At 40.3% G+C, this 14,300-nt stretch overlaps 1 protein-coding gene across 3 annotated transcripts in view; it reads left to right on the top strand.

Annotated features, from left to right (window-relative positions):
* LOC105474621 (5-methyltetrahydrofolate-homocysteine methyltransferase) overlaps positions 1-14,300 on the top strand; it is a 106,897-nt gene that overhangs the window by 66,009 nt on the left and 26,588 nt on the right. For all 3 annotated transcript variants that reach the window (XM_011729436.2, XM_011729434.3, XM_071073923.1), the window contains 5 exons: positions 3-92; positions 1,280-1,432; positions 3,008-3,115; positions 4,224-4,324; positions 14,203-14,270. In XM_011729436.2, coding sequence (XP_011727738.2) covers positions 3-92; positions 1,280-1,432; positions 3,008-3,115; positions 4,224-4,324; positions 14,203-14,270 — 520 coding nt within the window. The remainder of the gene's footprint in view (positions 1-2; positions 93-1,279; positions 1,433-3,007; positions 3,116-4,223; positions 4,325-14,202; positions 14,271-14,300) is intronic.

The following is a 14,300-nucleotide window of genomic DNA, read 5'->3' as shown; positions in this document are numbered from 1 at the left end:
AGACTCAAGGCACAGGAGGGAAGAAAGTCATTCAGACTGATGAGTGGAGAAATGGCCCTGTCGAAGAACGCCTTGAGTATGCGCTTGTGAAGGTGAGTTACAGGAGCCTGAACTGGAGGGCTGGAGCCTCATCGTGGCTGACTGGTGCTGTTGCGGGCGGTGTGGTGCTGACAGTAGCTGGAGAAGGAGATGCTCTAGACCACTGATTCTCAACCTGGGGAGGTCCCCCTTGCTGTCCCCCAATCCCCCCACCATAGCACATTTGACAGTGTTCAGAGACATTTTTGATTGTCATAACTGTGCGTGGAAGGTATTACTGGCATCCTATGGCCAGGGATGCTGCTAAACATCCTACAGTGCCCAGGACAGCCCCAAACAACAAAGAATGTTCCCTCCCAGGTGTCAGTAGTGCTGAGGCTGTGAATCCTGTCCTGGACTAAGTTGCTGTCAGTTGGTCAGCAAGTCAGTTTCATAGTTGGAATTTTAGGCTTTAGGCAAGATCAATAATCTCTTGGCTACAGTTTCCTCATGTGTGAGTCTGGAGAATCTCAGAGTTCTTTTTTTTTTTTTTTCCTCTTTGGCTCTGGAGTTTAACATAGTTAACTCTTGCACCTTTTGAGATTCACATATTTCAATTTGTGGAGCTAGTCGGCCAATCCAAGGATCACTGAACTGGGGACCTTGAAGGAGTGGGGCTTCCCATTGAAGGGTAGGTAAGTCAGTGGAGGCTTCATGGATTTGAACTTCATTTAAGGGCCCCGTCCAGTGTCGTTTCTCCCCAGCCCTACAGCATTACAGTGAGAAAACGTACTGATTTCCCCACGGGTATTTATTAATGTATAATCTGGTAAAACACTAAGATACAAAATGTATTTTATGATGCATTTGAACTTACGAGTCCTTCTTTGTTAGCTTATTTTACTGAGGTACATTTTAAAGCATTTTTTTAATTGGCATATGAAATTGTATGTATTTACTGCATACAACTTTCTGTTTTGGAAGTGTATGAGGTATTTACTTTGTATCAGTAAAACCAGCTAAGCACTTTATCTCAATCCTCAAAATAAACATATGAGATACTATTGTAATATTCTAATTGAGGAAACTGAGGCTTATTGAATTGCCTAAATTAGTGATAGGAAGCCAGATTGAACCCGTGCACTCTGATTCTGGAACCTATGCTCTTAAGCATTTTCATGATGGCTCTGTGGAGGTAATGCAGTTTTTTTAGGTGATCTTTTTTTTCTTTCTTTTTTTTTTTTTTGTCTTTTTTTTTTAGGGCATTGAAAAACATATTATTGAGGATACTGAGGAAGCCAGGTTAAACCAAGAAAGATATCCCCGACCTCTCAATATAATTGAAGGACCCCTGATGAATGGAATGAAAATTGTTGGTGATCTTTTTGGAGCTGGAAAAATGTTTCTACCTCAGGTTGGCAAAAGATGGGGAGAAATTTTCACAGTTGCATCTTTTCTTTGTTATTTAATACATGCTGATTTGGGATGTATTTCTCAGGTTTTAATTTGAACAAGAATTCAGTAGCATTGGCTAGTCATTCCTGCTCTAAATGTGTTTAGGAGTCGTGTCTGGAAGAATCCATCTTTGGAGTGGTGTGGATGTTAGAAATCATCCAAAAATTCGTAGCATCATAATCTATCATAATCCTTATGTTCTAATTTTTTTTTTTTTTTTTTTTTTTGAGACGGAGTCTCCCTCTGTCGCCCAGGCTGGAGTACAGTGGCACAATCTCAGCTCACTGCAACCTCCGCCCCTCCAGGTTTAAGCAATTCTCTGCCTCAGCCTCCGGAGTAGCTGGGATTACAGGTGCATGCCACCATGCCCAGCTAATTATTTTGTATTTTTTTAGTAGAGACGGGATTTCACCATCTTGGCCAGGCTGGTCTTGAACTCGTGACCTCGTGATCCACCCGCCTTGGCCTCCCAAAGTGCTGGGATTACAGGCATGAGCCACCATGCCCGGCCTTATGTTCTAATTTTTGTATCACCTCTTACCCCCAATGCCTATCTCTCCCCTCCAAAAGTAAAATAAAACCCAAGATAAATGTAGAGTTACTAACATTAAGACTTGATTTGACCAGGCACTATTTATCTGTAAGGATGCATATTTTGAGACAAATGTTTCTGTTTTAAATAAGAGTACATTAGGGGGTTTGTTTAAAGTAAAACCAGAACTCTTATTCTGATTTACAGCAGCTACTAACCACATCAGCTAACACATACTTGTTAAGCATGTAGGTTAGTGACTGCAGCATTTCAGAAACTAAAAGGCCCTCATCTTGCCTAAATGTAAGGCTAGATTTTTTTTTTTTTTTTTTTTTTTTTTGAGACGGAGTCTCGCTCTGTCGCCCAGGCTGGAGTGTAGTGGCTGGATCTCGGCTCACTGCAAGCTCCGCCTCCCGGGTTTACGCCATTCTCCTGCCTCAGCCTCCCGAGTAGCTGGGACTACAGGCACCCGCCACCTCGCCCGGCTAATTTTTTATATTTTTTAGTAGAGATGGGGTTTCACCGTGTTAGCCAGGATGGTCTCGATCTCCTGACCTCGTGATCCACCCGTCTCGGCCTCCCAAAGTGCTGGGATTACAGGCTTGAGCTAGATTTTAAGTGAGTTGTAAAGCTGGGGATTGAGAAGAGTAGGCTGGGAATGGGCTCATGGTGGAGAAGCTTTGGTCCTGAAGGATACATAGAACTCTTGGATAAAAGATAGAGGGCCTCCTAGACAGAGGAAAAAGAAACAAGCAAAAGTTCAGAAGAGGAAATTGCAACATTTGATTTCTAGCCTTGTTTTCCTTCTGCTGTCCCTTATTATTCACTGGCTTTCCCTCCAGGGAGCTTATCCTTTATTCTGCCTACTGTCAAAAGACTCCAGTGTGGCTGTCCTGAAGTCAAAGCATGCATTCTTAATGCATGCCCAAATTTCACAAGTGGCCATCAGCAGTTGTTCCTGTGGTTTGGGAAAGATGCCTGGTTCTATGCTTTTTTCCTCAGGTTATAAAGTCAGCCCGGGTTATGAAGAAGGCTGTTGGCCACCTTATCCCTTTCATGGAAAAAGAAAGAGAAGAAACCAGAGTGCTTAACGGCACAACAGAAGAAGAGGCAAGTCGTTTTGTTCAGGCCTATGGGCCTTCAGTGAGTTGACCTGGAAGACCTGAGGTGGTGGTAGGGGCCTAAGCAGTCAGGCTTGGCTGTGTTCGTTATTGAGGATAAAATAGAGAAATGATCCCACATCTGTCGCTTTTTTAACCAAATATTAGAATACTCTGGGACTTTCTTTTGAATGTAGCTTTATCACATTTTTAATATAGATACAAATTTTCAATCAAAACCTATGTTTTCAAGACAAAGCCATTTCATTCCTGTATTCCTTCATTAACCGGTCATTTACAAAGCTCCCGTGATGTGCCGAGTACTGTGCCAGGCACTACTCACCATAAAGGTCTGTCCCTGCCCTTGAGGCAATTGAGTCATGCTTGTTTTTAGAAAACTCCTAACTGAATAGTCTCTCTCTGCTGGTGATGTCCTTGGCACCACTTCTGGATTCAATTTAATTCTTGTTGGCTGCACCACCAGAGTAAATCATTAAGCTTTTTGACCTTGTTTAGCTCCTTGTGAAGCTCGGGCAGCTTTGGCCCCTAGGATTCTGAATTTTTAAATTGATCTGTGTTTGTGCATAGCTCAGACAAATAGAGTTGATAAAAAACCTTCTTGTTTTGCTTTTTTTCTTAATTTGGGGGAGTGGTGGGGGATGCTGACTGTGCATAGAACAGCAGTGCTGAGGAAAGGTACTCATGTGCCCTCTGCCTGGGCTTTTATAGTTTTTCAGATTTGGATGGGACACACACGTACAGTTAATGTGTTGCCCTCTCCCCTGCCTCTCCCTTAATTGCTAACAGTAAACATTTGTCAAATAGGTTCCCCCCGACCCAGAGTTAAGGCTGTGGTCTTCAGCTGTGGGGCTGTTTTGTGTGTGAACATCAGCTGTTCTTTGAAAGGATGGGACCCCTGATCTTGGTTGAAGCCCCTTGGGGTAGCCTGTTAGGTGGGCCTCCTTTGAACTGCTTGGGCTTTTGTTTCCAGGTCTGTCTTTGAGGTGTTCTTGGTTGTATTGAGTTGCTTTCTGCGCTGGCCCCTGCCTTGCTCTGGAGAACTAGGTGCTCTGCCCTGAGCAACCCTGCCTTGCTGAGCTGCTTGGCTTCCTTTCCAGGACCCTTACCAGGGCACCATCGTGCTGGCCACTGTTAAAGGCGATGTGCACGACATAGGCAAGAACATAGTTGGAGTAGTCCTTGGCTGCAATAATTTCCGGTAAGTTAGGACCTCACCTCTTTCAACCCCTTTACCATTTAAAAGTAAAAACTTTTTAACAGAATAATTCTTTAATGGGTGGGAAGAGTAGGGCATGGCAGTGGATGTTAGAGGTTATTTTTATTTCTTTTTGTTTACTGTGTTTTGTACTTTTCTTCAGCGAACACAGCATTTCAGATGAAATAAGTTAGTAATTAACCGAGTTCAATAAGGACATAAAGAACAGTAAAAGCTATTCAAGTGGGGTGGAAACCGCCCAGAGGATTCCAGGGGTTGGATGTTGGGACAGAGGCGCTAATGGCCGGAATATCAGGCTCCTTCCCATGGCCAGTGGTGTTCATCATGTCCTCTTTTTCGTTTCAGTAAACTCAGATTTTAGAACCAAGATCTTATGAGACCTTGGCTAAATGGAGTTTTACAGGAAGGCCTTCTCTGTACAAGTCTCAGTTGGCTTTGCTTAAAGCAGGACCCTGTGTTCTTGGTGATGATTAAGCTAGATTTTGGAATGTTATATACAAGTAAAACCCCTTTCCGATATATCTCATTATAATTAATATTCATAACAAAGTCATTTCCATGTGAGAGCTGATGACCTGTAGTAAGTATATGTTTCGCGTAGATTTGAACTATTCTTTGTAATGAAAACCTAATAGAAATAATGCTTTCTTATATCCATGTCCAGCCAACAGTCCTTTTGAGTCATGGACTTCTTTCCAATGTGCTATTTTCTCTAGATAGAGAAGAAAATTGACTGGAGCTGTCCCTGTACTCCTCAGTTCTCTTCTTTGCTGTCAAGTAACAATTACCTGCTAAGCTCTCTCCGTGCTGTCAACATTTGTGTCCATCTCTGCCTTCAAGGCTAATTAAATACAGCAAAGAACCTTTCAGGAAGGCTGGAGACAGAGGAGCAGTGTCAGGAAGGCATTTTTTCTGCATCTGACTGTCTTCACAAGCACTTCTATTTACCTGCTCACTTACTGTCTAAAGACTTAGCATTCTCTCCTAGTCCTAGAAATGAGGAATACCATTTCTATCCATGTACTTACTATTATTTTTTAAAGAGATAAATTTCTTGAAGATAGATAGTTGTAATGAAATTTTACCTATATAATAAATATCTGGATAAGGTGTTCGCTTCCTAAAGTCTACAAAGCATTTCTGCTATTGGCTTACCTTTGCAAACCTGAGGTTGTTGGTTCCTGTTTGCATTTATCACAATCAGTTAAAATTTCACTTCAGTTAATAAATGTTTATAGATCATCTTCTACATACCAGGTATTATGCTAGAGACACCAAAATGATTTAGTTGACTTTTCTCCTTGAAAAAGTTTACCGTTTCTCAGCCTAAATAGCCAGATACATGTTCAGCCTTAATAATGGGACAGGAGCCACTGAAGAAAGTGATTTGTAGGTAAACTTCCTAAAAGTGATTCTTGAGATATCACTGTCATGTGCTTTATCATTATTTATTTTGATCAATGGATACTTAGCTGAGAGTATTATACTAGCAATGTTGATTTCTCCAGTAGAGACATTTTAGAAGCCAGGGAACATTGTGGCATGTCTCCAGGGTGCTGCTGGAACTGAATGTCAGCAGTTGTGAAGATGCTTATTAAGCCTGAGGCTTTTACTGCAACAAACCCAGTTGCTATATGTTGGGCATTGGGGGTTTGCTTATCTTTGCTAATAAGTCTAACTGGAGAAACACCTTCTGATGAAACGTTACTTTCATTTTACAAAAACAAGTGAATGTGCAAACTCTGTGTCAAACATCCCTTTGGCTTGTGTGTGATAACACATAGACTCTTCCATTGGTGAGTTTAATTTTATGGTGTTAGCTAGTAGACAAGTGTCCCTGGAGATTGTCTTATGGAATAATGTGTGCTTTTACTGTCAGTACCAGGCCAGTATGCTTGAAAAAATTACCCAGCCTACTGAGTCTAGCAAACTATCCTGTATCTAATCCTTCTCTTTCCTGGCATTTTATCATTGTTGCAGTGAACCTCACAAAATGATAACAATGTTTTTTCTTTGTGAGGATAAAAGAAATAAAGAGAGTTAAAAGTGACAGTTGTGTTTAGAGAGAAAATTTATTTTTTAAATGGGGAAGATATGATGCAATAGAATTGCAAATTTGAGGATTTGAATAGAACTAAGGATGTATTCACCGAGAATCTACTATTACCTACCATTTTTTTTTTACCATGTCCCAATTTATACAGTTCTTTTATATCACTGATTTTTTTTTCTTTGTCATCTTTTTTTTGTTGTTATTTTGGTTCCTTTCCTTTCTTTTCTTTCATCCTTCCTTTCTTTTCATGGTTTTGATCCTACTACCCTGCCTGTTATTGTATTTCTCCTTTTATAGATGAGAAAACTTAGGCTTAGAGAACTTGAGAGGTTTCATCATAGTCCCATGGCTAGCAAGTGTCAAGCCACATTCAGGGCTTTTGGTTCCAAAAGCTGAGACTTTGTAATATGTCACCTTACTTTACAATATTTTTTTTTTTACTTGAGTTGTAAACAAGTATAATGTCTAGTATTAACACAGGCATACCTTGTTTTATTGTGCCTCACTTTATTGAGCTTTGCAGATACAGCATTTTGTAAAAATTTGAGTTTTGTGGCAATCCTGCATAGAATATGTGTCTTGATGGCATTTTTCCAATAGCATGTGCTCATTTCACGTCTCTGTGTCACATTTTCCTAATTCTCACAATATTCCAAACCTTATTCTGTGATCAGTGATTGATGTTACTGTTTTAATTGTTTTGGAGTACCATGAACCACACCCATGGAAGATGGCAAACTTAATCTGTCAATGTATATGTTTTGACTGCTCCACTAACCAGCCATTCCCCATCTCTCTCCCTTTCCTCGGGCCTCCATAGTCCCCGAGACACAACAATATTGAAATTAGGTCAGTTAATAACTCTGTAATGGCCTTGAAGTCCTCTAAGTGTTTAAGTGAAAAGAAGAGGCACACACCTCGACTTTAAATCAAAAGTTAGACATGATTAAGTTTAGTGAGGAGGGCATGTCAAAAACTGGAATAGGCTGAAAGCTAGGCCACTTGCACCAAATAGCACAGTTAATGCAAAAGAAAAGTTCTTAAAGGAAATTTAAAATGTCCCTCCAGTGAATACACAACTGATAGGAAAGCAAAACAGCCTCATTGCTGGTATGAGGAAAGTTTGAGTGGTCTGGTTGGAGATTAAACCAGCCACAATATTCCCTTAAGCCAGAGTCTCACCCAGAGTAGTTTGGCTTTGTTGGAGCAATAACAAATTGAAGAGAGCTCCAACCATCTTCAATTTTGTGAAGGCTGAGAGAGGTGAAGAAGCTGCAGAAGAAAAGTTTGAAGCTAGCAGAGGTTGGTTCATGAGGTTTAAGGAAAGAAGTCATCTCCTAATATAATGGTACAAGGTGAAGTGCAAGTTAACACATCTGTTTTCAGCATGGGTTTACTGAATATTTTAAGCCTACCGTTAAGACCTACTGCTCAGTAAAAAAGATTCCTTTCAAAATATTACTCCTCATTGACAGTGCACCTGGTCACAAGAATTCTGATAGAGATATACAAGGAGATGAATATTGTTTTCATGCCTGCTAACACAACATCCATTCTGCAGCCTGTGGATCAAGGAGGAATTTTGACTTTCAAGACTTACATTTTGTAAGGTTGTAGCTGCCATAGATAGTGATGGATCTGGGCAAAGTAAATCAAAAAACCTTCCATAAAGGATTCACCATTCTAGATGCCATTAAGAACATTTGTAATTCATGGGAGGAGGTCAAAATATCAACATTAACAGGAGCTTGGAAGAAGTTGATTCCAACTCTCATAGATGACTTTGAGGGATTCAAGACTTCAGTGGAGGAAGTAACTGCAGATGTGGTAGAAATAGCAAGAGTAAACCAGAAGTAAAAGTGGAGCCTGAAGATGGAAATGAATTGCTACAATCTCATAATACAACTTCAACAGATGAGGAATTGCTTCTTATGGCTGAGCAAGGCTGAGCAAAGAAAGTAGTTTCTTGAGATGGCTATGAACAGTGTTGAAATAACAACAGAGGATTTAGAATAAATAGCACATAAACTTAGATGATAAAGCAGTGGCAAGGTTTGAGATGATTGGCCTACAATTTTGAAAGAAGTTCTGTGAGTAAAATGCTATCAAACAGCATCACATGCTACGGAGAAATCTTTTGTGAAAGTCAGATTCAGTTGGTGTGGCAAAGGACTTCACTGTTGTCTTATTTTGAGAAATTGCCACAGCCGCCCCAAACTTCTGCAGCCACCACTCTAATCAGTCAGCAGCCATGAGCATCAAGACTTTCTGCCAGCAAAAAGGTTACAACTCACTTAAGACCCAGATGATCATTGGCATTTTTTTTTAGCAGTATTTTTAAATTAAGGTATATATACATTGTTCTTTTAGACATAATACTATTGCACACATAATAGAGTACAGTATAGTGTGAACATAAATTTTATATGCATTGAGAAACCAGAAAATTCATGTGACTCACTTTATTGAGATACTTTATTGTAATGGTTTCGAGTTGAACCTATAGCATCTCTGAGTTATGTCTGTATTCTAAATTCCCCTCAAGAAATAATGTAGAATATTTGGAAATATTTTTGATTAATTCCGTTGAGGTTAATTTTACATATACTCTGTAATAATAACTAGGAAAAGACAAAGGACATTTTCTATTACAGATAATGCACACTATTTAATTATGTAAGAAAAATATGCTATTTCAAGATACATTTTAAAGGTATACTTCTAATATTTTTAAACATGGGTCTGATAACCAGTGTTTATTAATATAGCTGTCTAGTATAAGTAAAAAAGCAGTATATGACTGAGCATGAAAATAATTCCAAACTGTATAATGTTGGAACATTCAGCTGAGTGAGGAACATGACTATACCTAAGTCAAGGATATAATAATCCAGTCTCTCCTGAGCACTTCACATGCTGATAATTATTTAGAGACTTTGGATCCATTTTTTTGAAGGGGAGAACAACAATTTGTTTTGTTTATTTTTTTAAAAAAGTAATAGAAATGGCAACAGATCCCATTGGCACTGCTTAAGTACAAGTTGGAAAACCATGGCTGGGGAATGTAGACTGGATGGAAACACATGCCATCTTGTGGTGGCGTGTGTGAATTGCAGGAGCAGCAGATAGGCTGCCACCTTAGTTAACTGAGAAATAAAGGGTAAAATGACAGTAAGTATCAGGTACCTTAAAAGGATGCAGATGCAGTTTTATTTTCCTTTTTAAATTTCTTCTGGAGACGAAAAGGACTTTTTGTCTCATATTATTACAGTATTTATTTTTGAAATTCGATGTATTCTTAAATAGTATGAGATGCCTTTGCTAAAACATTCAGAGCAACTTTTTTTTTCCTGGATTTGTAGCCGAATTAAATATTTGCTCTCATAGCTCTATTCTAAGCACTTAAAAAAATTTTTTTTATAGAGACAAGGTCTCGCTAAAGTTGCCCAGGCTGGACTCAAACCCCTGGCCTCAAGTGATCCTCCTGCCTTGGCCTCTTAAAGCACTGGGATTACAGGCATTAGCCTCCATACCCAACCTCTGTTCTAAGCACTTTAAAACAAATACTGTAAAATCAACATCTTCCGTAACATTCATTTTTATTCTGTTTAGCTTCCCATGTGGGGAAATACAAGAATGTGTATAGGGAGAGGCTTACAGACATAGGGTATGGCTCAAAATGACAAAGGGAAACTGAGGGAGAGTCAAGGAAGATGGGGTTATGTGTAGGGGTAAAACAGGAGGTTGTGGTAGAGGTGAGAGGGAATAGAGAGGGATGGTGGGAAGAATGGTAGCAGGCACAGAGGGCAGGGCTGGATCTGACCTGTGCCCTTTTCTCTGACTTCATATACCCTGGGATTCCTAGCTGGTTCAGGACTGTGGGCCCTCATAGTGCTGGTCTCTGCCTAGACTTCCCTGTTTCCTTCAGCTAATACCCACTTAATTTTTCAAAATTCATTTCAGACTTCCCCCTAGGATGCTTCTAAGTGTCACCCATTTTGGGCCTTCCATACATAGTACACTGTAAATGCTTTCGTTGTAGTGCTTGCCACACCATATTCTAATTCAGAGCTTCCCAGCAGTTTCTCAACTCAGATGTGCCAGGAAACCCATTCTCTTTCCTGCTCGAGAGTGGAGTTGGGCCTCTGTCCTAGATTGATTGCCCAGGGCTATGAGCAACTTCCTTTGTGCATCCCGGTACCATAAGTGTCATTTTCTATGTGTGGAAAAAGTGGGAATTGCTCCTTAATCAGTAGTACCTTCGACCATTTCCCCAGCAAGACGACTTTGAAGGCAGGCTAATAAGCTGGAAATTGAACTTGTCTCCCAGGCCCCCTGGCTCAGTGTTCTCAGTTGTCGTCTTACCTCACTGATCAGTGGTTATGGTTCTCTCCTGCTGATTTCTCCTTCTGGGAGTGGTCTTTAAACACAGAAATGTTCTGGGGCTCAACACAGACCTCTTCCTTGTCTTCACTATCTAGGTTTGTGTTTCTCAGACTGTAATGTGCCTTCTTGTCACCTGGGGATTTTGTTAAAAGTCAGATTCTGATTAGGGTAGGTCTGGACTGGAGGTTCTGCATTTCCGACAAGCTCTCAGGTAGGGCTGGTGCTGCTGGTACAGGAGCACACCTGGAGTAACAAGGCCTGGGGTGGGCTGAGGTCGTCGCATTCGTTTTGTTACTTCAGTATCATCTGATGTACTGACAAGTCCCAAATTGTATCTCCACTGTGGATCTCTCCCCCAAACTTCAGACTTACATATCCAGTTGACTCCCTGACAGCTCCATTTGGATATCTAAAGAAATCTTAAATTTAATATTTTGAAAGCAGAACTAATTGCCACCATTTTGTGAACACCTCCCCAGCTCTCCCCTATTTCAAGAAATAGCAACTTCATTTTTCTTGCTGCTCAAACCGAAACTCTTGTGTCATCCTCTCGTCGGATGACCCACATGTAACCCATCAGTTCTCCTCTCACAGTATTTCCAGGATCTGACCACTTCTCACTGCCTATACTGCTTCTTGTCTGGATTTTTGCAGCAGCCTAATCAGTCTCTCTGCTTCTCTACCCTGGACTTGTTTCAGTCCAAAGTAAATCTGTTAAATCAAAGTCAGATTTCTTACACCACTGTTCAAACCTTCCAGTGAATTCTCTCCTCATTCAGTAAAACTCAGAGCCCTTGTAGTGGTCTGCAAGGCCCTTGTGTAGTGGGTATAATCTGGAAGCTGCCCGGACCCCACCCCTGGCCAGTTAAATCACACTCTCTGGAAAATGGAGTCCAAGCTTCAGGTGGTTTGATTTTGAAAAGCCTCCCCTGGTGATTCTGATGCAAAGTCTATGCAGGCTCTGGCCTTTTCCTCCTCCTCTCAACTCATCACCCACCACTCTCTCCTTCTCCATTTCTGTTCCAGCCACAACAATCTCCTTGCTCTTCCTTAAACATGGCAAGCATCCGTATAAGATGTTCTGAGAGAAACACTCTGAAACAAGAAAAAGTAGTGAGAGCAAGATGATTCTTGCCATCGTACTGATGAGTTTTAGTTGAATTTTAAAACATACAATGTTAAAAAAATCAGCTTTGAAATATATGCCTTTTTGTCTTGATTTAAAAGCAATATGCTATTTTTCCTAGTGTTGTATGTGACAGTCTATGCTTAGTCATTGTTTAACAAAAGATCCAGGTACTAGACTTTCTTCAATATGTTAAAAAGAAAAAAAAGTGTGTGGTACCGTCTCCTCCTGCTGTAACCTGCAGTGGTTATACATCATTAACACCTCCAGCGTGCATTTGCTATCGAGTTAGTGCCAACAAAGCTGAATATACTTATCATTGATTTGAAGATGTCTTACTTTTTGTTGAAGGTTCCATATGTCATAGTTTTTTTTTTTTTTAAACTCTTTTTAAAAAAGTAATAGGAGTACAAGCTAAAAATCCAGTGGTATGAAAGGGCATATAGTAAGAAGCCAGTCCCCTTCCTGCCCCAGCGTTCAGCACCCATTGTTACCAGCCAATATGTCATGTCGTAGGTCTTAAACCTTCTTTTTTGTTCTTGTTATTTAAACGTTTTTGCCTATTTAATTTTAAGAATTGTTGATGTAATGAAATGAGTAAAAATGCATGCCATGCGTTTTTCAGTATCTTTTAACAAATAGAAGAAGATTAAATTACCAAAATGACATTAAGGGTACTCTGTAAATCTAAAATAGAGGTAATTCCTAGAACATTTTCCGGGGCAGACATTCCTGTTTCCTCTGAGTTCCAGGAAGCTGTCTCCTCCCTGAATTGAAATTTGTCTGGCACTGTTCTGTTCTCTGAGAGTGTGCTCCAGGCTTCCTCTGCCCCAGGGCCTGTTCTGTCTCTCCTGTGTGCCCGAGAGTCAGCCTTTCCTTTGAGTCTTGCCCTCTTGCCCTCGGTGACCTGCACCCTGAATCATTCTCCCTCTTTTTCTTGCCTTAAGTAACCAGAGTTCCCTTACAGCTGTTCATGTGCAGGACCTGACCTCTTTTTCATGATCATCCCCATTGGCTTCCATGTTCAACAGATATTTATTGAGGAGCTTCCCTAGCTCTTTTTATTGGCCTAAATGGATAAGATAACGGATTTTGGAGTGAGATACTGATTCGATCCCAACTCTGCCTCTAATTAGTTGTGTGACTAGACAGATTGCTTAATTTCTCTGGGCCTCTTCTCATTAAAATGAGACCCATAGTAGTGCTTTCATTATAGAGTTACTATGAGGGTTAAATGAGATCGTTTATGCAGGCTGGGCCCTGTGGCTCAAACCTGTAATCCTAGCACTTTGGGAAGCCGATGTGGGAGGATCGTTTGTGCCCAGGAGTTTGAGACCAGTCTGGGTAACATAGGGAAACCCTATCTACAAAAACTTTAAAAATTAACAGGGTTTAGTGGGGCATGCCTGTGGTCCCAGCTACTCTGGAGGCTGAGGCAGGAGGTTGAGGCTGCAGTGAGCCGTAATCACACTGCTGCATTCCAGCCTAGGTGACAGAGTGAGACCCTGTCTCAAAAACAACAGCAAAAGAGATTGCTTATGCAAAAAGCTTAGCACAGTGTCTTTCAACAGATGAATGGATAAGCCAAACGTGGTATCTCCATACAGTGGAATATTTTTCGGCCTTAAAAAAGACTGAACTTCTGACATGCCTCGAAACATGGTTGGACTTTGAAGGCATTGTGCTAAGTGAAGTTAGCCAAACAGAAAAGGATGAATACTGTATTATTCTACTTACATGAAATTCCTAGATTAGGCAAATTCCTAGAGAAAGAAAGTAGAGTAGAGGTTACCAGGGGATGGAGTAGAGAGGGTGCCAGAGAAGAAGGGGTAGTTATTGCTAAATGGTTATAATGTTTCTGCTTTGGGTGATAAAATAGATTTGGACATAAATAGTGGTGATGGTTGCCCAACATTGTAACTGAAATTCATGCTACTGGATTGTACATTGAAAAATGATTAAAATGGAGAAGTATATATTATATATGTTTTACCACAATTAAAAAAAATAACATACCAGAAACCATTGAATTACACACTTGAAATGGGTGAATTGTATGGTCTGTGAATGATGAGTCAGTAAAATTGTTTAAAAGCAAGCTTAGCATAGTGCCTGGCATATATGTAGTAAGTACTGAATAAATGGTAGTTGTGGTAATCCTTAATATGTAGTGGGCATTTAAAGTTGATTCTAGGCATTAGAGCAATATTTAATGGTTGAAATTAAAATGTTTGTTTCAGTTTTGTCTCTAATGGGCTCTCATTAATTTTCTCATATCTCATTTCTGTGCCTCAGAGTTATTGATTTAGGAGTCATGACTCCATGTGATAAGATACTGAAAGCTGCTCTTGACCACAAAGCAGGTACTGTGCAACTGTACTTTGGGCATTTCT

Source organism: Macaca nemestrina, chromosome 1, assembly GCF_043159975.1.
Source record: "Macaca nemestrina isolate mMacNem1 chromosome 1, mMacNem.hap1, whole genome shotgun sequence".
In the NCBI taxonomy this organism is placed as follows: domain Eukaryota; kingdom Metazoa; phylum Chordata; class Mammalia; order Primates; family Cercopithecidae; genus Macaca; species Macaca nemestrina.
This window is presented reverse-complemented; position numbering and strand designations above follow the sequence as displayed.